General features: G+C 55.6%; 1 protein-coding gene across 4 annotated transcripts in view; it reads left to right on the top strand.

Moving 5' to 3' along the window:
- TNFRSF14 (TNF receptor superfamily member 14) overlaps window positions 1-10,909 on the top strand; it is a 30,627-nt gene extending 19,718 nt beyond the window's left edge. Inside the window, exons 2-10 of one of the 4 annotated variants that reach the window (XM_049110515.1) lie at window positions 1,407-1,949; window positions 5,557-5,718; window positions 6,396-6,504; window positions 6,971-7,096; window positions 7,781-7,936; window positions 8,107-8,197; window positions 9,017-9,177; window positions 10,095-10,126; window positions 10,376-10,909. In XM_049110515.1, coding sequence (XP_048966472.1) covers window positions 5,650-5,718; window positions 6,396-6,504; window positions 6,971-7,096; window positions 7,781-7,936; window positions 8,107-8,197; window positions 9,017-9,177; window positions 10,095-10,126; window positions 10,376-10,450 — 819 coding nt within the window. In that variant the 5' untranslated portion in view covers window positions 1,407-1,949; window positions 5,557-5,649 and the 3' untranslated portion in view covers window positions 10,451-10,909. Of the gene's footprint in view, window positions 1-1,406; window positions 1,950-3,965; window positions 4,544-5,556; window positions 5,719-6,395; window positions 6,505-6,970; window positions 7,097-7,780; window positions 7,937-8,106; window positions 8,198-9,016; window positions 9,178-10,094; window positions 10,179-10,375 lie in introns of those variants that run through there. The other 3 variants (XM_025427435.3, XM_025427433.3, XM_025427436.3) reach the window with 3 other exon arrangements.
- Window positions 10,910-23,702: the final 12,793 nt, after the last annotated feature.

Below are 23,702 nucleotides of genomic sequence, written 5' to 3' on the forward strand. Positions count from 1 at the left end.
GGCAGGACTTTCAGGAGGGAATTGGGATTCCATGACATCATAAGGGTGGGGCCCTGATCCCATAGGACTGATGCCCTGAAGAGGAGCAGGGCTGCCTAAGGGGCTCAGTCAGTTAAGTGTCCAACTCTTGATGTCAGCTCAGCTCTCCATATCGGGCCTTGGGTTCAAGGCCTGCATTGGGCTGCAGGCTGGGCATGGAGCCTGCTTAGAGAACAAAGAGGACACACCTGAGCTCTCTCCCCGTGTGTGCACAGGGGAAGGCTGTGTGAGGACACAGCAGGGTGGACTTGCAGTGTCCAGAATGGAGAGAAATAGATGTGTGCCCCCAGCCCAATGCACATTGTCTCAGACCCCCAGCAGCAGACTGGGGTGAGCCCCTCGCAGGCACACCTGCCCCTGGCCCAGGCCCCCCTGACCTGCTTTTTCTAGGTTAGACCCGCTGTTCCAGTGTGTCAAATCAATGCCACCATGCTTTGGGGCCTTGTGGGTCTGGGTTCTCCCTCCACGTCCTGGCAGTGAGCCTCATGCGGCTCTCCAATCCCCCTGTGGCTCTGCGGGTGCCAGCATGTCTGCAGGGAATGGGGACAAGGTGGGCTCTGTCTTCCACAGTCTTCCAGAACTCTCTCCCTGAGTTGAAAGCGGGAGGCAGTGCTGAGCTGAGACTGGGAATGCTCACCTGCTCTTCCTGGAGTGGCAGCCTCCCTCATCTGCCCTGCTCTCTGCCTCCATCTCCTGGCCTGTGAAGCACAGGTCCTCAGGGTGCTAACCACGAGCTGCACAGGGTGGCTGTGGGTGTGAGGGCGGTGCTGGTACCTTACTGCGTGGTGAGGGCCTGGCCCCGGGGACCCAGTGTAGGCCAACTTACTGCCACCCAGGAGGGAAGGAGGAGATGGTGAGCATCAAGCTCTGGGACACAAGGGAGTACGGAGGGGCTCTGGCACAAGGCCCTGCAGAGTGTGGGGAGTGGCCAACATGGCTTGATCTGAGCTGGAAAGGTGCCCCAGCCGCTGTTTGGCAGCAGAAGAGGGGCTGAGGGTGGCGTGGTGTGCCCGGAGACAGAGTGGGGGAACATTTCAGAGCCATCTCTCTGCGCCTGGAAGGGCCGGGATGAGGGGTGTGGGGCTGTGGGGTGTGGAGCACAGCTGCCTCCTGGCTCCTGGTTTTGGGTGGGGAGAGAGGGCTCTTAACACTGCTGGGGAGGAGCTGATGAGGGTGCTCGGGCACACCGAGCTTGGGATGGCGGGGAGGGGGTCAGCAGCTGATACCCTGGTCTGGAGCTTGGGGGAGACAGTCCCCCAATTCTGCTCCCAGGAGCTGGGTGCTCAACCTCTGGGAAGTGCTGGGCTACCCGAGCACCCTCAGGCCCTCCTCTGACTGCTGTCCCCCATCCTTCCCCTCTGTTGCAGGCATGAGGGCTTGCCGCGTGGTCCCTCGTCCACTCTCCTCTACACGTGACAGCTGGAGCTGCGTCCCGTAGGCTTCCCACCTCTGGGCTGCCCTCGGCCTCTGCAGCCTGCCCCTGCCTCCCCCTGGCTCTGCCTGGCCCACCCCCGGAGCGTCCTCTCTGCGCCGTCTGCCCTGCACAGCAGCCTGCTCTGTGCCAGCCCCACGCCTCACCCAGAGTGGACCTCAGCTACCGCCCAGCTGCATCGCTCAACCTACATTCTTCCTCAGAAACGCCCTCTCCCACCTGGCCCTCCACCACAGCACCTAGGCATCCTTCATTCCCCCTGGCAGCTGCCCCCCACTAAGGGGGAGCTCCCCATGTGACTGTACCTCTGGCTCCCTCCTTGGTCCTGGAGCCCGAGGAGGGTGAGGACCAGGCTGCGTTGCTTCTGATCCCCACTGTCCAGCCTGGGGCTCCCACAGAGCAGGGGATGATGCTGAGGGTGCATAGAAGAGGGGGTGCCTCTGCAGTGGGGCCTCAGGACGTCCCCTCAAGCTTCCAGGTTTGGCTCCAGCCCTGTGGTTCTCACCATCTCTCTCCCACCCCTCAACACCCTGGAAATCTGTCTCAGGAAGAAAGGGGAAATGTGACCGGGGGGTTCCCAGAAGCCCTGTGTGCTATGTTGACCAGGAGGTCACAGTGAGGTAGCCTGGCCCTCCCTGAGCCCTCAGGGTGAGCCACCCAGCATGAGCCCTGTGGGGCCCTGGGCGTAAATTGGTTGGGTCAGGGGGTGAGTACATCCCAGGGCCCAGGTTATATGGGGTATGGGCTCCACTTCACCCACCAGGAAGGATGGGGTGCATGAGCCACAGGGAGCCTCAGATATGTAGAATTGGGGGGGCCCAGCACAGAGGAGGGGGAGAGTCCCACCTAGCAGGTGACAGCCGGCACCCTTCTATCTCGCTCCCTCCATGATGAATCGGGTACTCCTGCCCTGTCACTGGCCCTGATCAGGGTCTCCTCCCCAGGGTCCCTTGGAAATAGAATCAGGTAGTGACCGTGAGGACACTGGTGGCTGCCGGCCAGTCCCAGCTGAAGGGACCCTTAGCCCCCTCCATCCTGAAGAGCATGGCAGGAGTTGGGAGGTCAGTGGGGCGTGTAGCAGGAGAGAGAATTCCCACACCCTGCTTTGGGTTCCTGAGTGGCTCTGAGGCACCTGTGTGTGGCTGGGGTTCCTAGAACATTCTAAAATACTTCCCAATGCTCATGAGGGCGGAATGGAGGGTACAGAGAGGGTGCTCCTTCCCCTTGGTTGGAAAACCCCGGAGGCAGGAGGGTATAAGTGTACCAAGAAGGAGCAGGGTGGGGACACTTCTAATTGGCTTCTGGTGAGGGGACGTAGCCAGTATTGGGCAGCCCCGGCCCCGGGGGCCTCACCCCCAGTTCCCCGAGTCCCAGCCTCTCCCCCTGGGTGGCACCACCATGCCCACGGCACAGACAGGGTCTCACACACAGGCCCAGTCCAGGTCAGAGTCACACCAGACAGCGGCCCCCTGCATGCCTCGTTCCCGGATGCTGCTCATTGTTTCAGGACTGCAGGCGCTCACGGGGACTCCTCCGTCCCAGCGGGCACGGGGCAGCCTTGGCTCTCGGGGTGACAAGCATCAGGCACGTCCTCTGGCCTCTTGGAGCCAGGAGGGGCAGCTGCAGACCATCTCCAGGGTCGCCCTGGCTCAGCTAGTTCCACCCAGGGCCCCCAGTGGGGACGACCTGCCTGCCCTGCACATCCCCTGCCCCGCTCTGCAGCAGTGACTGGGACACCCTGGAGGCCCAACCTGGAGCCAGGCTGGGGGTTCGAGCACGGCGCAGCCGCGGAGCAGCTGTGTCCCCAGTGACCCTGGATGGGCCACCTAACCTCTCTCTTCCCCACCCCTGGAGCCCCGAGGCTCGGCTGGCCCGCAGCAAGCACCCCGGAGACGGGATGGTTACAGCCTGTTCCCGTGGAGACACGGGGTGTCACCCCTTCCTTCCCTGCCTGGCTCCAGCTCCCAGAAAGTGCTCTGGGGACGTCCGTGGCCTGAGGGTGAGGCACAGAGATGGGAGGGGAGCAGCCCCCCGGCCTGGCGGGCCCCCAGGCCACACAGCAGAGGGAAGGTCCCCTGGAGGGTCCCGGCAGGACCTGCAGGTGACACAGAGCTGCACCCCGGAAGTGCTGCTGGATGAATGAGCCGGTGGGGCCTGAGGCACATCTCAGGCCCGGGAGTGTCCATTATGGCAACGTGGCCGCACAACCACCGCTGGACTCCCCCGTTCAGTGATTTCTCTGTAAAATGGTTTCCAGTGACTGTGTGGAATGAGAAAGGGCCAGCAGTCCTTTGTGTGGCTGATGCCAAGTAGGGCACACCGTGGTGCCTGTGCAGGGTGGGGGCATCCCCGGGGTTTGCGGGGGCCTCACGTGGGCTCCCAAGGCCCTAGGTCCCACCTGCCCCCTCCCTGCCTGAGAGGCTGAGCTGGTCGTCCTGGGGGACAGTGGTCAGGGGTGGACCTCGCTTCTGAGCCCTGGGAGGCTTTGGCCCACAGGTCTGGGGGCAGTCCCCACTTCAGCCCCAGGACTTCATCCCTGCCTGGGTCCTTCCCTGCCTGTCCCCCTCAGTGTCCCCTGGCAATGGGATTAGATAGTGACCCCAGGATACTGGTGCTAAGGTCAGGACAGGGAAGGGGCTCCAGGTCAATCTGGGATGGGCGACCAGCGATCAGTTCACTGAAGGGGGCAGTTCCTGGGTCTGATGGGGTCCTGCCCCGAGGCCCGTGGAGCTGGACACGCACCTCAGTGTCGGCATGGGTCTGCTGGGAGGGAAGGGCCAGTTTGTTGACCTGTGGGGAAGTCAGAGGGTGCCATGCCCTCCTATCACATGACCCACAGGGCTGAAATGTGACCATCACATGGGCCATGGGGCTGAAGTGTGACGTGGGAGCCCCAGGGCTACGGGGGAGACTCCCCAGGACACTTCCCATTGGAGGCGCTAGCAGGGGTGCACTGCCTCTCACCAGCCCGCTGCCAGCCTCTTAGGGCACCCGGAATGCAGTGGTCCCCCACCTCTAAAGTGTCCACACCACCTCGAGCTCTGGGGACAGTGGTGGCATTGGGAAGCCCAGGTGAGGAGAGCCCCTCTGGGATGGGGAGGTCAGGGTTTGGGTCTGAGCAGTTGTACCCCAGACACCCTGGGCCATGACCCACCTGTGAAATGGGGGCAAGAATTAATCAGCTGGGCCCCCACCCAGTGACAGGGTGGGGGTGGGGTGTGAATACAGTGGTGGGGCTCAGGGAAAGTACAGTGTCGCCCCTCCCAATCATGAAGGTGGGAGGGACACTGAGGATGCTCTTCGTCCCTCCAGCTCCCAGGGTCAGGGAGGTCACCCCCCTCCATCTCCCTCATGGTGGCGGCAGGGGGGTGGGGGGGCACCAAGGGAGCTCCGCCTCCCCCAGCTCCGGGTGGTCTGGGGAGAGACCCCTTCTGCAGAGCTGTGCTCAGGATCCTGTAGGAGGAAAGCAGCCACCCCTCTCCTGTATAGAGGTGGGGACACACCTGGAGGGTGCCGCATGGGAGACGAGGGAGATGGGGTTCCTCTGGAGGGACCGGGTCATCCCACTTCGGGAGCTGAGACAGGAAGCAGGAGGGCTCCTGTTTGTAGCCTTGATGCCTGAGCCGTGGGGTGTGGGGGGCGGGCTCTCGGAGTGTGAGAGCCCAGACAGAAGGCAGGCAGATACATTTGGAGGGTGCACCCAGCTCTACAGGAACCTCGGGGTGGGGGGTGCTGAGGGACAGGGGAGAGGCCAGGAGAACTTGCTCAGCCAGCACTGCGGGATCCCTCAGTGGGACTGGAGGAACTGTGTCCCCCCCATCCCCACCCCCACCCCCACTGAGGTCCCGCCTCCTGCCTCTGCATCCCCCTCCCCTTGCCTTGCACTTCTGCATCTGGTCACCTCCTGCCCTCTGCACAGCTAGCGCTGCAGCCCTCTACCCCCTGCCACTGTGGGCTTCTGGGCCCAGGCAGGGCAGCCGGGCCTCAGCAAAGGCAGTTATTTTGGAGGCTGAGCTGAAGAATGTTATAGAATGATAAGCCTTCTCATTGGGCCACAAACACTTTCTCTTTCTCTTTCCATTTAGGGAAGTCAGGCTCTGGGCCGAGTGCAAGGTCGCTCTGCTGCTGTCAGGGGTCCTGAGACAGCAGCTGGGGAATGAGGGGTCCTGAAGGGGGACATGGGGCCTCTTCGAGGCTGGGAGCTGCCCCCCTGGAGCCAGGCCCCCAAGGCTGATGCCCTGAGCCAGGTGAGTGCCCTGAGTCTGTGTGTCCCTGTGTCTCAGCACTTCCTGTCATCCCCTCCTGCCTGCTGGGTGTGCTCCCTGCACCCTGCCCTGGGCCATAGCCACTTCCTGGCTCACTTGTGCCCTGTCCCCTCACTACCTGTAGCTCTTGGGTGGACTCAACCCCCTGCAACTTGTCCCCTGACCCCCGAGAGTCAAGAGTCTGTGAGCAGAGTGGCTTGAAGCCATACCCACTAACAGCGGAAATGCTCCTCTGTGGCCCTCTCCCCAACCGTCTCAGGGCCCCCACCACAGGAAAAGCAGGAGCTCAAGAGCCCACCCTTCTTCCCCCGCCTCTGCCGGCAGCTCAGTGCTTTTGACAAAGTCCTTATTTGTGCAGAGAGGGCAAACACAGGACCCTGCTCAGTAGGCGGCTAGCCCTGGCTCTAACTCCTCAGGAAGGCACCCACAGTACCAGACAGGATCAGCCCTGGAACCAGGGTCCCCCAGATAGCCTCCGTCACCCCCAGGCCCAGAGCCACCTGTCTCCCCACCAGGGCTATGGCTCCTCAGAGCTGTCCCTGCTCTGACCCTGCAGTTCCTCAAGGGCTGCTGCTGCCCCATTTCACAGGGGGAGAGCCTGGGGCCCCAGGGGCAGCCCTGGGACTGCTCCCCTGCAGTGCTGATCCTGTCTCCTGCAGGCCCTGTACCTCCTCCTCCTGGGGTCCCTCCCCTGGGCTCTGGCCACGGCCCCTTGCAAAGAGGAAGAGTATCCGGTGGGGTCCGAGTGCTGTCCCAAATGCAGCCCAGGTAGGTACGGTCCTGGAAGGACCCGTTCTGTGGGGCCACCCAGGACAGCCCCTTCCCTGGCCAGGGGCTTATGCTTCAGCACCGGGGGCCAAGTGAAGCCCTGGAGGCAGGGGTACCAATGGGGGAGGGCTGAAACACCCTGAGCTTGGACTCTTCCCTCAAGCCCCTCACAACTGCACTGCACAGGCAGGTGGCCTGGGGGAGCCAGCCAGCCGGTTAGTGGCCAGAAGCTGGGGCACAGAGTGGGGACCGGGGCACAGTGGGCACAGGACCAGGAGGTCCTCACCTCTGTCCAGAACATTCCCACTGCCCCCAGAGCTGGCTCACTGGTAGGAGGCAGCAGGGGACCATGTATGGTGTGGGGGTTCAGCAAGAGGGCTTTCTGTTCTGGGGAGGGTGTCATGCCCTCTGGGGGCTCCCGAAGGGTCCTAGTCGGGCCCGAGTGACGCGGTCCCTCTGGGTGCAGGTTACCGGGTGAAGGAGGCCTGTGGGGAGCTGACTGGCACGGTCTGTGCTCCCTGTGACCCGGGGACCTACACGGCCCACCTCAATGGCCTGAGCGAGTGTCTGCAGTGCCGAATGTGTGACCCAGGTGAGAGCACTGGCCGCAGCCACCACTCCACTCTGTCCCGCTGCAGCACTGCAGCGGCACACCCACATGGCCAGGACCAGGTGTGCCAGGCCCCACCCATCTGCAGGGTTCAGTGTCTGAACCCTTCCAGGGGACTTAGGCCTCTGTCCACACCCGTCTCTCCCTAGAGGCGGGTCAGCAGCTTCAGAAAAGCCTGTTAGCCGGGAACCTGTCTGAGGGACGGGACTTCATTATGGGTGGCCTAGGGCTGGGACCCACGTTCTGGGACTCACCCACGGCTGCCTGTGGTTCTCACTTCCTCTGTGGGCCCCGCCTGCCCTACTGAGGACACCCCCATCCTCCTGACCGCTGGCCCCTCCTCCATTTCCAGCGCTCTTCTGCTGCTGTTCATGCCCCTCAGATCCCCTTTGGACACCACCTTCCCCACGTCCAGCACCCGCAGGCACTGGGTTCGGGCTGAGCAGGGCGGGCACCTGACTGGGTCCTGGGGCAGGAGCAGAGCGGGACCCAGACACACACACCAGGGCTGCAGAGCTGGGCTGGGGGCCACTCACCATCCCATCCCCAGACCCCAGGCAGGAGCCCACAGGCCCGCAGGTTCTTGGTCTTCTCCTGGGATGGGGTGCTCAGCACTGCCCAGGGCAGCCCCTGTGGCTGCTCTCAGCTCCTTCTCTTGGGTCCCAGCCATGGCCCTGGTGACCAGGCAGAAATGCTCCAGAACAGAGAATACTGTGTGCGCCTGTGCCCAGGGCCACTTCTGCATCAGTGAGAACGAGGACGACTGTGTGGAGTGCCGTCCCCACACGCCCTGCAAACCTGGACAGAGGGTAGTGGCCAGAGGTGAGCCAAAGACCCCATGCTCTCTCTGCTCAGCAGCAGGGCCACCTGGTCCCTGGTACCCCCTGGAGAGCCAGACCCCAGACCCCAGGCTCCAGCCTGTGGAGGAGAAGCCCAGCTCCCCTCTGGGCTCCAGCCCCTGCATCCCCTCTGCCAGCCTTGTCATTTTTCAGGCACTGAGCAGAGGGACACGATGTGTGAAGACTGCCCTCCCGGGACCTTCTCACCCAATGGGACCCTGGAGCAGTGCCAGCCCTGGACCATGTAGGTGATCCTGGGGTGGTGTCAGTGCCCATGTCCCCGGGAGGAGCTCCTCCACGCTGCCCTGGCAGATGAGGGCTGCCCGGCCGCAGAGACCCCAAGGCCCCACTCTGCTGCTCCCCATGGCCAGACGGCATCCAGCAGGGCACCTGCTTGGACCCTGTGGCCCTCACACCCCTTCACACTAGCTGACATCTGATAGTCAGCAGATGCAAGTTCCCTGAGGCCAAGGATGGACCTTCTGTCCTGGGACAGATCTTGAGGGACGGTGCTGCTAGATTCCGGGTCCCCTGGGGTGTCCCCAGATGCCAGGGCTGTAGGGGGTCCCAGTGGATGTGGAGTCAGGGGGAGGCTGGCAGGGAGGTTTCCCAAAGTGAAGATCCCCTGCATAACCATCCCCGGGGCCCAGAGACAACTTGGGTGCTCCGTGTCCCTGGGGGGAGCCTGGGGTGACCAGATGTGGCCGCTGTAGGGCAGCCGAAGTGTCCCCTCTCGCCATCCTGCCTCCCCCCGGTCTGTCCCTCTGGGTGGCACACTGGCCCTGAAGGGTGTCCCCCCCTGACCAGGGCTCTCTCTGCCCAGTCTCCTCTGGCCCATCCCTGTCCCTGTCTCCTCTCTGTGCATCCCTGTGTTCCCACCTCATCCTTCCCTCGTCTCCCCAGAGCAGTGAGGCTTGAAGATGGACGTGAGTTCCCCACCCGGAGCTGGAGCAGGTTTACTGGGCAGCTGCCTTCACCTGCTGGAGCGCCCCTGGGTCTGAGGGGGTGCAGGCCAGCGGGGGCGCCCGGGATGCTCCCTGTCCTCTGCATGGCTCTCTCCTAGGTGCAGCGGCCCTTTTCAGCGGGAAGCACATGCTGGGACCAGCAGCTCCGATGTCACATGCTCCTCCTGGGGCCCTCCCCTTATGAGCAGTTTCCTTGGTATATTTGTGCTCCTTGTCCTCATAAGCCTCTGCTTTTGGATGAAACGTAGAAGGCAGCATGGTGAGCAGTCCATCTCCGAGGCCCTCAGCCTGTCCCGCAAATGGGGGGAGGCGGCCCCCAGGAGCATCTCCAGGATTCCTGGGCTCCTCTGGTGGGCTGTTGATGGTCTGGAGATGTGGGCGTCCTGATGTCATGGGATCACCAGAGTGGGGGGCCGGGAGGTCAGTATTCCCTGTTCCAGGAGCCCTTTGCTGCCCCTATACTCACTCCCCACCTTGGACTTGGAGGCCCTGTCTGCCCCCAGGGGCAGAGGAGCACCAGGCAGGCTGCACGGAGTAGGGGGAGCACGGAGATGGTGCGGGAGGGCAGCAGTGACCCTGCCACAGGCTGAGACCCCCTGAGGGGCCCACTTATGTGCCTGCCTTCACATCTGGCCAGGCCCTGGCTCTATAGGCCCAGCTCTGGCCCTTGGGGGCCCCGGCCATGCCCCATAGGGAGTAGGCACTCAGCAAAGTCGTCCGAATGGGGAAGGATGGCCACCGTCTTGGACTACTGTCAGCTTGTGTGTCCTGGGTCCTCACCCTGGGGCCCAGGCTGCAGGCAGGTCTCGGGGACCCAGGCTCTGAGAGGGTGGCAATGGCCAGTGTTCTTTCTCACCGGATTCTGGGGCACCTGCTCCCTGAGGGGGGACCCTCCTCTGTGAAGCGTTTGCTCCCTGTCCCTGGATGACCATCACACTGGAGTGAATTAGGGACAAGGTTTGGTGGCTAGGGACTTGGGCAGGAGGAGCTCCATGTTGTCACAGGTCCTGGGCCCCGCAAGGGACAAGTCCAGCAAGCAGCCCTGTCCACATGGGTCTGGCCTGTGTCAGAGGGCCCCTGTCTCACAGAAGGCCCCACAGTGAGAAACTGGGAGCTCAGGTCTGAACCCATGGCTGTGAGGCCCACTCCATGTGACACAATGTCTCTGTCTTTCAGAGAGATCCACCAAGCCAAGAACCTTTCAACAGGTATTACTGGTCATCTCACTCGCCCTGACCCACTGGAGGTGATGCTGTTGGGGTGGGTGTGGGTCCCCGTTCTCAGAGGGCCTGAGTCCTTGGTATGAGGCCAAGCCAACTTGGGGAGGAGGCCATAGTCCTCCCCTTAGAAACCCAACATGACCCCAAGCACCACAAAGTTCCTGGGCTGGGCGCAGGGTGTGGTCTTCATGCTGAATTTCTCCAGCTGGACACATAGGGGGATCCTGTGTCATCCAGGTCCCGCAGGCCCCACCGGACGTCACCACAGTGGCCATGGAGGAGACAGCATCCATGCCCCCTGCGGGGGTATGACCCACTCACTGATGGACAGCTCCAGGATGCAGATGTCTCAGCCATCTTGGGCCATGCCTGCTGGGAGCTGCCAGGCCCCCCAAGGGCAGAATGGGGGTCGTCCCCGGGCGCGCTTCACACTCCTGCAGCAGAGGGAGACTGGCCACTGCTCAGGGGGCTTTGGGGGCCCCACATGTCTCCCATTAATTTCATGAGGGGCCCAGAGCCCTCCCACGTGAAGACACAGCCACTAGCCACTCTTGGGACCAAGCCCACTCTCCCAGCCCCCTGAGCCTCAGTTTGCTCATCTGTAGGATGGGCCTGCTGGCACCTACCTCATGGCTGGGGTGACACTGGACGGACCACAAATGCAGTGCATGAATGACTGTTCCACTGGGAAGGGATTTCTAAATTGGAGCTGTGTTTGCTCAACAAATTAAAATTGGTTTTTAACTTTTCATTAAAACATATACTTCGGAAGATGCTTTGAGAGCATGTGAGTATCCTGTGTCTCCCGAAACTTCTACACACTGAAGAGTTTTGCCCGAACGGTGAGTTTCTCGGGTTTCCAGTGGGTGGTGTGGGTTCCACTTTCCGCGCTGCCAAGGCAGTGTCCATGGAACGGAAGAGCTTCCCTGGACCTTCAGCCTGTCCCACCATGGCTCTCGCTTCCTATTTCTCTTTCTTTCTTTCTTTTTTTTTAATTTTTAATTTATTTATTTGAGAAACAGAGAGAGAGGCAGAGACACAGGCAGAGGGAGAAGCAGGCTCCATGCAGGGAGCCTGATGTGGGACTTGATCCCGGGTATCCAGGATCATGCCCTGGGCTGAAGGCGGCACTAAACCGCTGTGCCACCTGGGCTGCCCACGCTTCCTATTTCAGCAGTGCATTCTAACTGTCATTATTTCAAGGCTCACTGGGTCCCAGATTTGTTTTACTGAGGCCCTTCAACTCATTTCTGATGCACAGTCCCTACTGTGTTCCCTGAGAATCCTCAGCCCAGTGACATCTCACGGAAGGCAAGCATAGCAGGCCCACACGTTGGCTTCTAAGTCATTCTCCATCAAAACCACTGCTGTGAATCCAGAACTCCTAGAACATCCTAGAACTCTCCCTGACCCAGGGCAGAGGCCGGGGCCATGGGAAGGGCTCTCAGGCCCAAGGATGGGCTCCCAGAGAAGCTCCCTTCATACAACATTCCCAGCGCTGGATGTGGCCACACAGGTACATCAGCCCAAAGAACCCCCAGAGGGTCCCACCTGAGGGTCATGTCCAAGTCCACTGACATCATGTTCCTGCCTGCCCATGGCCACTGTGGCCAGCACTGCACCTCATCCCAGCATCTCAATGGCGCAAGGCGGGTGGCGAGGCCCACCATGAAGCCCCAGTGCACCCAACCAGCGCATCCGGCCAGGTGCCCTTGGCTCACCTCTGTAGGCTGACAGCCAGGTTCACCAAGAAGGACTCTTAGATTTCAGCCTAGGAGGCGCTAGCACAGTCACGCAGTCACGTCACAAGCACTTCGTCCCCTTTGAAAGCACCACAGAATCGAAACATGACATCCCCCAAAGCATATTTTTACTAATAGCACATGCAGTGAATCGGCTCTGACCCTTCACCAGTTTCAGCCCCTTTACTCCTGCGTATTTTCTGCACCAATTTGAATAGGCATCTTTTCGGAGAAACACAGATACAGGATTTTCACATGGCTACCAAGGAGATACCTGAAGGATTCCCGAGGCCAGTGCAGAGCCTCAGTCAGGAGTCAGGAATACGGGTCGGGGGAGGCGACACAGGGTGGGGGGGACATAGGCGGAGAGTCCTCAGCAGCAGCGTAAGCCCACCATGTGGGCCCTGTCCACATCACACATCCCTGACGGAAGCGTCCTTGGTGCTTTGATCCATGTACTTATTGTGTGCTCCTCAGACTCAGCCCAACTTTGCCAATCATGGGGTTGAACTGGTTAGAGGTTTCTGGAGGGATGCCATGGGGCAGGGTAGGATAGGCTGGTCCCTACCCCAAGGGGCTCAACCTGCAGTCTCACCCTGAGCTTGCCAGGCCCACCTCCCTGCCTCGCAAGCCCTTCCCCACCCTGCCCTCCTCCGAGCCCTGGGCATTCTGTGGTTGCCCACCCCATGGGACCACTTCATCCCTGTGTCTGATTCTGCTTCCACGCCTACCTCCTGCAGCTCCTCCCTGGGCCCCTGTCTTGGGGAAAGGAGCGGGCCCACTCAGGCCAGAGATCCTGGGTCTGAGAGGGCAGAGTTCTCCCCTCCCAGCACCCATCCCTCCCACCAGCAGCAGGCTCCAGTGCCCTGCCAGCTGGTGGGTCCTCTCTGCAGCTGAGCTGACGCAGGTGGGAGACAAGGCAGGAGTCACCTTGGAGGAGCCCCAATCCTGGAGCTGTCCCCCGGGGGTCCCACCTGGGGAAACTGGGAGCGAGGTTGCTGGGGTCATGCCTCCCTGCTCTCGCAGTCCCTGGGCTCAGTCCTGAGCCTTTCCCTTCCAGCACTGGGGCAACACTGAGCCCCATGCCCCTGGTGAATGTGCTCTTGTCAGGCAGCTCTGGGTTCTGAGGGGTAGGGGTCCTGGTGCCCAGGGGAGGGGACTTCTTCCTGGAACACAGTTTTCTGCTGAACCTGGCACTCTGGCCGCCACTGGTCACATGGGAACCCTGAACAAGAGGCCAGTGAGAAAGAGAGCAGTCTGGGTCCTGGTGGGCATCCTGGATGCTGATTAAGAAGTCTTTCCTGGCACCCAGGCAGTCCTCAGGCTTCCTTCAGAACTGTGGGTCTGGTGGTGGCACACAGTGGACAAGTGCCCCTGTGGTAACATCCTAGAACTCTCCCTGACCCAGTATGGTTATGTGGGGGGGGGGGGGAGGAGTGACCCCAGGAACCTTCGGCGCCTGCAGGAGGGGCCGGGGATCCATCCAGGAAGCAGGTGGTGCTCGTGGCCAGCCCTGCCAGCAGCCTGCCCAGGCCTGCCCTCTGTTGACGGGCTGGCCACGTAGGGCAGGGAGGGACTGCGCTGGTGGTTTGCTGCAGACCTCATGGGAACAGGCCAGGCTTGCAGGCGGATGCTACTACTTCACTACCGCCCAGGGAGGAAAGAAAGCTTCCTCCTACCCGCAAAGGCCCAAACAATGAGGGATGTCCCACCCAGCCAGTGAGGGACAGTCCCAGCCCAGCCAATGAGAAGCCACTACACTTCAGTCTCTGCTTCCTTGAAAGGGACTTTTTGTTTCGAAGAGCCTCCCAGATCTTGCTCTCCTCTAGGAAAGAGCTGCTCTGCCTTTGCTTCTGCTTTGCTCTTTGCATTTGTTAGGGCTTTGCTGTATCTTGCTTATCACAGAGTGCTGTTCCCAAATAAACCCATTTTTGCTTCAAAAATAACTGGCAGTTTTATTTTTTAACGTTAACAACAGACTGAATCAACAAGGCTTGAATAAACACTGGTAAACAACTGAAACTCAAAAAATGAACAAAATTAGATTTCAAATGAATAAAACCACCACCAAGAAAAGAAAAACTAATTATGCAACTTTTGAGAATGGTATTTGGACTAATGGAAAAAATAAGTATAAGCAAATGCTGAGTGGGCAGGATTCTTGCAATGGCAGCAATCATGAGACAATGGTCTGTGTCTTCTAGGACTGAGCCAGTGAGCAAATATGTTCTGGACAAAGGGGGCCGGGTTCCTGTCAGGAACAGAGGAGGATGCACACTGTGGTTTGTCTAGAACTGGTGCTCTTGGTGTGAACTTGAGTTTATGTGTCTCTCAGTGAATGTGTGCATGTGATATACATGAATGTAGGGAGGTCCGAGTACATACTTCCTAAATCATTCTCTATGAAATCCTTAAAGCAATGACACTGCAGTGACAATTAGCACCCCCACACATGTTGGGTTCTAAAACCCATTCTCTGGGACAGAGAGGTAAGATGGTGGAGGAGTAGGGGACTCTAATTTCATCTGGTCCCTGGAATTCAGCTAGATAGCTGTCAAATCATTCTGAACAGCTGCGAACTCAACTAGAGATCTAAGAAAAAAAATTGCTGCAATTCTACAAATAGGAAAGTGACCTTTTTTTGGAAACACAGAATAACAAGACAGAAGAACTCACCCCAAAAAAAGAGAATAAGAGGGAGTACCGAGTGCCAGGGATTTAATTATTGTGGATACAAGGAAGATGTCAGAACTAGAATTCAAAACAATGATTATAAAGATCCTAACTGGGCTTGAAAAAAAGGATAAAAGTCACTAGAGAGTCCCTTACTGTAGAAATAAAAGATCTAAAATCTAATCAGGTTGAAATAAAAAAGGCTATTAAAGAGATGCCAGCACAAATGGAGACTCTGTTAGGATAAACAAGGCAGAAGAGAGAGTCTGTGATCTAGAAGACAAAATGATGGAGAACAAAGAAACCGGGAAAACAAGAGATAAACAACCACTGGATCATGAAGGGAGGATTTGTGAGATCAGTAAGATCATAAGCAGAACAATATTTGAATAATTGGAATCCCAGAGGAAGAGGAAAGGCGGGGGGGGGGAGTGGTCAGAAGGTATATTGGAGCAAATTATAGCAAAGAACTTCCCTAATCTGGGGAAGAAAACTGCATTCAAGTCCAGGAGGCACAGAGAATCCCCCTCAAAATCAGTAAAAATAGGTCAACACTGTAATATATAATAATGAAGCTTGAAAATCTCAGAGACAAAGAGAAAATCATGAAAGCAGCTCAGGACAAGAGGTTGGTAACCTATAAGGGTAGAAACATTAAACTGGCAGCACACCTGTCCACAGAGACCCGGCAGGGAGAAAGGGCTGGTATGATATATTCAGGGTGCTAAATGAGAGAAATATACAGCCAAGAATAATTTGTCCAGCAAGGCTGTCATTTGGAATGGAAGGAGAGATAAAGAGCTTCCAGGACAAACAGAAACTAAAGGAATCTGTGATCAAACTAGCCCTGCAAAAAATATAAAAGGGGGATTCTTTCAGCAAAGAGAGAGCCCAAAAGTAACAAAGACCAGAAAAGAACAGAGATAGTCTACAGAAAAACGGTCTTTACAGGTAATAAAATGGCACTAAATTCATATCTTTCAATAGTTATTCTGAATGTAAATGGGCTAAATGTTCCAGTCAAAAGGCTCAGTGTATCAGACTGGATAGAAAAATAAGAACCATCCATATGCTGTCTGCAAAAGACTCATTTTAGACCCAAGGACACCTCCAGACTGAAACTGGAGGTGGAGACCATGTATCATGCTAATGGACCTCAAAAGAAAGCTGGGGTGGCAATCCTTATATGAGACAAATTAGATTTTAAACCAAAGACTGAAATAAGAGACAAAGAAGGACACTATATCATAATTAAAGAGTCTACCCAATGAGAAGATCTAACAATTGTAAATATTTATGCCTCTAACATGGGAGCCGCCAATTATATTAACCAATTAATTAAAAAATTAAAGAAACTCATTGGTAATAATACATTAATCGTAGGGGACTTTAACTCCCCAGTCACTGCAATGGACACATCATCTGAACAGAAATCAACAAGGAAATAAGGGCTTTGAACAGCACACTGGACCAGATGGACTTCACAGATGTAGTCAGAGCTTTTCACTATAAAGCAACAGATTACACATTCTTCTCGAGTGCACATGGAACATTCTCCACTGTAGATCAGATGCAGATGGGTCACAAATCAAGTCTCAACCAGCACCAAAAGATTGGGATCATTCCCTGCATATTCTCAGACCACAATGCTTTAAAAATGGATCTCCATCACAAGAGGAGATTTGGAAAGGACGCAAATACATGGAGGCTAAAGAGTGTCCTACTAAAGAATGGATGGGTCAACCAGGAAAATAAGGAGGAATTTAAAAAATTCATGGAAACAAATGAAAATGAAAGCACACTGTTCAAAATCTTTGGGATGCAAAGGTGGTCCTCAGAGGGAAGTATATTGCAATACAAGCCTTTCTCAAGAAACAAGAAAAGTCTCAAATTCAAAAACTAACCTACATCTCAAGGAGCTGGAGAAAGAACAGCAACTGAAGTCTAAACCCAGCAGGAAAAGAGAAATAATAAAGATTAGAGCAGAAATCAATGAAATAGAAGCCAAAAAGAACACTAGACTAGATCAACAAAACTGAGAGCTGGTTCTCTGAAAGAATTAATAAGATTGATAAACTCTTAGCCAGAATTACCAAAAAGGAAAAGAGAAAGGACCCCAAATAATAAATTTGTGAGTGAAAGAGGAGATATCACAACCAACACTGAAAAAATATGAACAATTATAAGAATATATTTTGAGAAACTATATGCCAACAAATTAGACAATCTGGAAGAAACAGATGCATTCCTAGAGATGTGTAAACTACCAAAACTGAAATAGGGAGAAATAGAAAACCTGAACAGACCCATAACCAGCAAGGAAACTGAAGTCGTAATAAAAAATCTCTGAACAAGTGTCCAGGGGAATTCAACCAAATGTTTAAAAAAATTAATACCTATTCTTCTGAAGCTACTTCAAAAAATATAAATGGAAGGAAAACTTCAAAACTCATTCTATAAGGCCAGCATTACCTTGATCTCAAAACCAGACAAAGATCCCACCAAAGAGGAGAATTACAGATCAATATCTCTGAAGAACATGGATGCAAAAATTCTCACCAAGACACCAGCTTGTAGGATCCAACAGTACATTACAAGGACTGTTCACCACAACCAGGTGGGATTTATTCCTGGGCTGCAGGTGGCCCAATATCTGCAAATCAATCAGTGTGATACTCTACATTAATAAAAGAAAGGACAAGATTCTCTCAATGGATGCAGGAAACGCATTTGACAAAATACACCATCCTTTCTTGATAAAAACTTTCCACAGTGTAGAGATAGAGGAAACATACCTCAATATCATAAAAGCCATCTATGAAAAGCCCACAGCGAATATCATTCTCAAAGGGGAAAAACTGAGAGCTTTTCCCCTAAGGTTAGGAACACGACAGGGATGCCCGGTCTCATCACTGTTGTTCAACATAGTACTAGAGGTCCTGACTCAGCAATCAGACAACAAAAAGAAACAAAAGTCTTCCAATTGGGAAAGAAGAAGTCAAACTCTGTCTCTTTACAGATTACATGATCCTCTATGTAGAAAATCCAGAAGACTCCACCCCAAAGTGCTACAACTCATACAGGAATTCAGCAACGTGGCAGGATACAAAATCAATGCCCAGAAATCAGTGGCATTTCTATACACTAACAATGAGACAGAAGAAAGAGAAATTAAGGAATAAATCCCATTTACAACTGCACCAAAACCATAAGATACCTAGGAATAAACCTAACCAAAAGGTAAAGGATCTGTACTTTAATAACTACAGAACACTCATGAAAGAAATTGAGGAAGACACAAAGATATGGAAAAACATTCCATACTCAAGATTGGAAGAATAAATATTGTGAAAATGTCTATGCTACCCAGAGCAATCTACACATTCAGTGTAATCCCCATCAAAATACCACCAAGCATTTTTCACAGAGCTGAAATAAATAATCCTAAAATTTGCATAGAACCAGAAAAGATCCTGAATAGCCAGAGGAATGCTGAAAAAGAAAACCAAGCTAGTGGCATTGCAATTCAGGACATCAAGCTCTATTACAAAGCTGTGATCACCAAGACAGTGTGGTACTGGCACAAACACAGACATACAGATCAATGGAACAGAATAGAGAATCCAGAAATGGGCTCTCAACTCTATGGTCAACTCATCTTTGACAAAGCAAAGCAAGAAAGGATATCCAATGGAAAAAAGACAACAAATGGTTTTGGGAAAATTGGACAGCCACATGCAGAAGAATGAAACTGGACCATTCTCTTACGCCATACTAAGATAAACTCAAAATGGATGAAAGACCTAAATGTGAGACAAGAATCCATCAAAATCCTAGAGGACAATATAGGCAACAATCTCTGTAACCTTGGCCACAGGAATTTCTTGCTAGACATGTCTCTAGAGGCAAAGGAAACAAAAGCAAAAATGAACTATTGGGGCTTCATCAAGATAAAAATCTTCTGCACAGCAAAGGAAACAGTCAACAAAACCAAAGGACAACCTACAGAAAGGTAAAAGATATTTGCAAATGACATATCAAATAAAGGGTTAGTATGCAAGATCTATAAAGAACTTATCAAACTCAACACCCAAAAAACAAATAATCCAGACAAGAAATGGGCAGAAGACATGAACAGACATTTCTCCAAAGAAGACCTACACGTGGCCAAAAGACACATGAAAAATGCCCTGCATCACCTGTCATCAGGAAATACACATCAAAACCACAATGAGATACCATCTCACACCAGTGAGAATGGCGAAAATTAACAAGACAGGAAATGACAGGCATTGGGGAGGAAGCAGAGAAAGGGGAGTTCCATTACACTATTGGTGGGAATGCAAGCTGATGCAGCCACTCCAGAAAACAGGGTGGAGGTTTCCAAAAGGTTAAAAATACAGCTACCCTAGGACCCAGTACTTACATAACTAGGTATTTACCCAAATGATAGAAACACAGGGATTGGAAAGGGCACCTGCACCCCAATATTCATAGCAGCAATGTCCATAATAGCCAAACTGTGGAATGAGCCCGGATGTTTATCAATGGAAATGGATAAAGAAGAGGTGGTCTGTATATACAATAGAATATTACTTGGGCTTCAAGGGACGAAATCTTGCCATTGCAACAATGTGGATGGAACTCTAGGGTACTAGGCTGAATGAAATAAGTCAATCAGAGAAAGTCAAATACTATATGACTTTACTTACATGTGGAATTTAAGAAACAAAACAGATGAACATAGAATGGAAGAAAAATAAAATAAGATGAACATAGAGAGGGAGGCAAACCATAAGAGATGCTGAATTCTAGGAAACACACTGAGGGTCACTGGAGGGGAGGTGGGTGGGGGGATGGGGTCATTGGGTGATGGGCAGGAAGGAGGACACGTGATGGGATGAGCACTGGGCATTACATGCAATTGATGAATCACTGACCTCTACCTCTGAAACGAATAATACACTATATGTTAATTGAATTTAAATTAAAAAAATTAAATTAAAAAAATCCATGGTCTATAAAAATAATTTGGATTTCTTGAAAAACGTCTGCTCCCAGGACTGGGGCTGGGCAAGAAGCAGATGAGCCAGGAACATCCTGTTGGGCCAGGAATTATGGATTGATAGCGATAATGTAAAAAAAAAAAAAAAAAATTCCATAGGCCAGTGTCAAGGGTCTCTGGCTGGAAAAATTTGGACAACTTGAAAACCAAAATATATCAGTAGTGGATTAAAAGTCAGTGAATAAAACTGGAACCATGAAGTCCTCCATGATGCCAATGCATGATGGATGCATGAATGAATAAACGCAAGGAGAATTCTCTTGCTTCCAGTGGAATGCCATCATCAGCCAAGAACAAGCAATCAAAAATAGAACAATTACATAGCCTGAAAGCATCTCCTCCAAACATGCTCGTCTCATCGATGCATGCTATCCTGAAAGTTTTGAGAGATACGGGATATTTACATGCTCTCAAGTCATCCTGCCGATGTATACTATTTAAAAATATTTTATTTTATTTATTTGGGAGATGAAATGAACACGAGCCCGCGAGCAGGGGGAGGGAGAGGGAGAAGCAGACTCCCCGCTGCTCAGGAAGCCCTATTCATGGCTCTGATCCCATGACTCTGAGACCATGTCCTGAGCCAAAGGCAGATGCTCAAAGTATCCTTTTAGATGACAAATTAAAAACCAATCTAATTTGTTGAGCAAACACAACTCCCATTTAGAAACCACTTCCAAATGTGACAGTCATTCATGTCATGCTGCATTCATGTCCCTCCAGTGTCACCCAACCCATGGTAGGTACACACAAGCCTGTCCTACAGATGACTAAGCTGAGGCTCAGAGGACCAGGGGTGAGCAGGGTCCTCTTGGAGCCAGAGGGTCTTGTGGCCCCCAGAGGAACACTTCAGCTGCTGGTGGGTATTGTCTTCTGTCAATCTGCGCCCCCATACTATGGGATCAGGGGATGGGGTGCAGGAGGCTGAGTCAGTCCAAGAGCTATGGCAGTGGGGGGAGAGAGAGCCCAAAGGAGCCAGAAGGTGGCTATGACCTGGGGTAGGGTGCAGGGAGCACACCCAGGGGTCAGAAGGGGATGCTAGGAAATGCTGAGTCACATGGAAACACAGGCTCAGGGGACTCACCTGGCTCAGGGCATCAGCCTTGGGGGCCTGGCTCCAGGGGGGCAGCTCCCTGCCTCGAAGAGGCTCCATGTCCCCCTTCAGGACCCCTCATTCCCCAGCCGCTGTCTCAGGACTCCTGACAGCAGGTCAAGCTTGCACTCAGCCCAGGACCTGACTTCTCTAAATGGAAAGGGAAAGAGAAAGTGTCCATGGACCAATGAGGAGGCTTATTGTTCTAGAACATGTCCTCAGCTCAGTCTCCAAAATAAACTGCCTTTGCTGTGGCCCAGCTGCCCTGCCTGGGGCCAGGAGCCCACAGTGGCAGAGGGGAGAGGGCTGCAGGGCTGGCTGTGCAGAGGGCAGGAGGTGACCAGATGCAGAAGTGCAAGGCAAGGGAGGGGGATGCAGAGGCAGGAGGCGGGGCCTCGGTGGGGGTGGGGGTGGGGGTGGGGCACAGTTCCTCCTGCCCCACTGAGGGAGCCCGCAGTGCTGACTGAGCAAGTTCTCCTGGCCTCTCCCCTGTCCCTCAGCACCTTCCACCCCGAGGTTGCTGTAGAGCTGGTCACCCAGCCCAGGTTGACCTGGAGCCCCTTCCCTGTCCTGACCTTAGCACCAGTATCCTGGGGTCACTATCTAATCTCATTGCCAGGGGACACTGAGGGGGACAGGCAGGGAAGGACCCAGGCAGGGATGAAGTCCTGGGGCTGAAGTGGGGACTGCCCCCAGACCTGTGGGCCAAAGCCTCCCAGGGCTCAGAAGCGAGGTCCACCCCTGACCACTGTCCCCCAGGACGACCAGCTCAGCCTCTCAGGCAGGGAGGGGGCAGGTGGGACCTAGGGCCTTGGGAGCCCCCACGAGGCCCCCGCAAACCCCGGGGATGCCCCCACCCTGCACGGGCACCACGGTGTGCCCTACTTGGCATCAGCCACACAAAGGACTGCTGGCCCTTTCTCATTCCACATGGTCACTGGAAACCATTTTACAGAGAAATCACTGAACGGGGGAGTCCAGCAGTGGTTGTGCGGCCACGTTGCCATAATGGACACTCCCGGGCCTGAGATGTGCCTCAGGCCCCACCGGCTCATTCATCCAGCAGCACTTCCGGGGTGCAGCTCTGTGTCACCTGCAGGTCCTGCCGGGACCCTCCAGGGGACCTTCCCTCTGCTGTGTGGCCTGGGGGCCCGCCAGGCCAGGGGGGCTGCTCCCCTCCCATCTCTGTGCCTCACCCTCAGGCCACGAACGTCCCCAGAGTACTTTCTGGGAGCTGGAGCCAGGCAGGGAAGGAAGGGGTGACACCCCGTGTCCCCACGGGAACAGGCTGTAACCATCCCGTCTCTGGGGTGCTTGCTGCGGGCCAGCCGAGCCTCGGGGCTCCAGGGGTGGGGAAGAGAGAGGTTAGGTGGCCCGTCCAGGGTCACTGGGGACACGGCTGCTCTGCGGCTGCGCCGTGCTCGAACCCCCAGCCTGGCTCTAGGTTGGGCCTCCAGGGTGTCCCAGTCACTGCTGCAGAGCGGGGCAGGGGATGTGCAGGGCAGGCAGGTCGTCCCCACTGGGGGCCCTGGGTGGAACTAGCTGAGCCAGGGTGACCCTGGAGATGGTCTGCAGCTGCCCCTCCTGGCTCCAAGAGGCCAGAGGACGTGCCTGATGCTTGTCACCCCGCGAGCCAAGGCTGCCCCGTGCCCGCTGGGACGGAGGAGTCCCCGTGAGTGCCTGCAGTCCTGAAACAATGAGCAGCATCCGGGAACGAGGCATGCAGGGGGCCGCTGTCTGGTGTGACTCTGACCTGGACTGGGCCTGTGTGTGAGACCCTGTCTGTGCCGTGGGCATGGTGGTGCCACCCAGGGGGAGAGGCTGGGACTCGGGGGGCTGGGGGCGGAGCCCCCGGGGCCCGGGCTGCTGTCCATCTCTGCTGGTCTCCTTCCTGCCTTCCAGATCAGGATATGAATGCTTTGTGACAGGAGGGGGGTGAGGCTAGGCTCCTGTGCTGCTATCTGGAGCTCCAGCCACCACGGACCTTCAACCTCCCAGACCTGTAAGAAGGGAGCAGGACCCCTCTGGGTGCCGTCCTCCCCCTGTACCAGGTGTCCCGTGATATACTGGGCAGTGTCAGTGGTTGGGGCACTCTCTCCAAACCCGGAGGCGGGGGGTGGGGGGGTGGGGTGGGGGGGGGCAGGGGCAGGTCCCCCAGCGGTCTATGGGCCCTGGGCAGCAAGGTTGAGAGCAGATGCACAGAGGTGGTGGTGAGCATGGGGTGGGGGGTGGGGGGTGTCCACTCAGATGACTGTTTCCTGAGTCAAGTCTTGGCTTCGTGCCCCCCCACCCCCCGCCCATTCTCAGGCCTTCATCCTAGCTCCAGGTAATGGCAGGTGCGACAGGGCTGTGGTGAGCAATAAACAAGACAACGTCTGGAGGCACGTGGCAAAATGCTCTTATTTCTTTTGGGTCCATGGTGCCCAAAGATGGGGGCTTAAGAGAAGCTATTTCGCTCGCAAGAAATTGTCAGTATTTTATGATTAAGGCGAAGGCGCATATGTAATTTGAAAAAGGATGCATTCCTACGGATTTTAAAGCTGAAGTAAGAGCAGGGGTCAAGGCTAAGCCCTGCTAAGGCCTGGTGCTCCACCGCCAGTAGGGCGGCCGCGGGGGGGGGGCGGGGGGGGGCAGAGCCGGGATCCCGCGCTCACTCGCCAACCTTCACGCTGCCCCGCAAAGCGCTTACCACCCGGCCCCTGCACCCCGGCCCCCAGCCCCACGCCCTCTGCCCCGGGCCCCCTGCACCCCGACTCCCGACCCCTCGCCACCGCCCCCTGCACCCAGACCCCCGGGCTCCGCCCCTGCACCCCGGTCTCCGTCCCCGCCCACTGCACCCCGGCCCCCGGGCCCGGCCCCTGCACCGTACCCGCTGGTCTGCTCGGCACCTGCGCCCCCACGCGGGGCAGCTCTGTGCGCAGGCGCACACGTGCCTCCAGCACCAGCGCAGTGATGTCATCCGCGGATGTGCTTATGCAAAACAGGTGCGAG

The sequence above is a fragment of the Canis lupus genome, chromosome 5 (assembly GCF_003254725.2).
Source record: "Canis lupus dingo isolate Sandy chromosome 5, ASM325472v2, whole genome shotgun sequence".
Classification (NCBI taxonomy): Eukaryota; Metazoa; Chordata; class Mammalia; order Carnivora; family Canidae; genus Canis; species Canis lupus.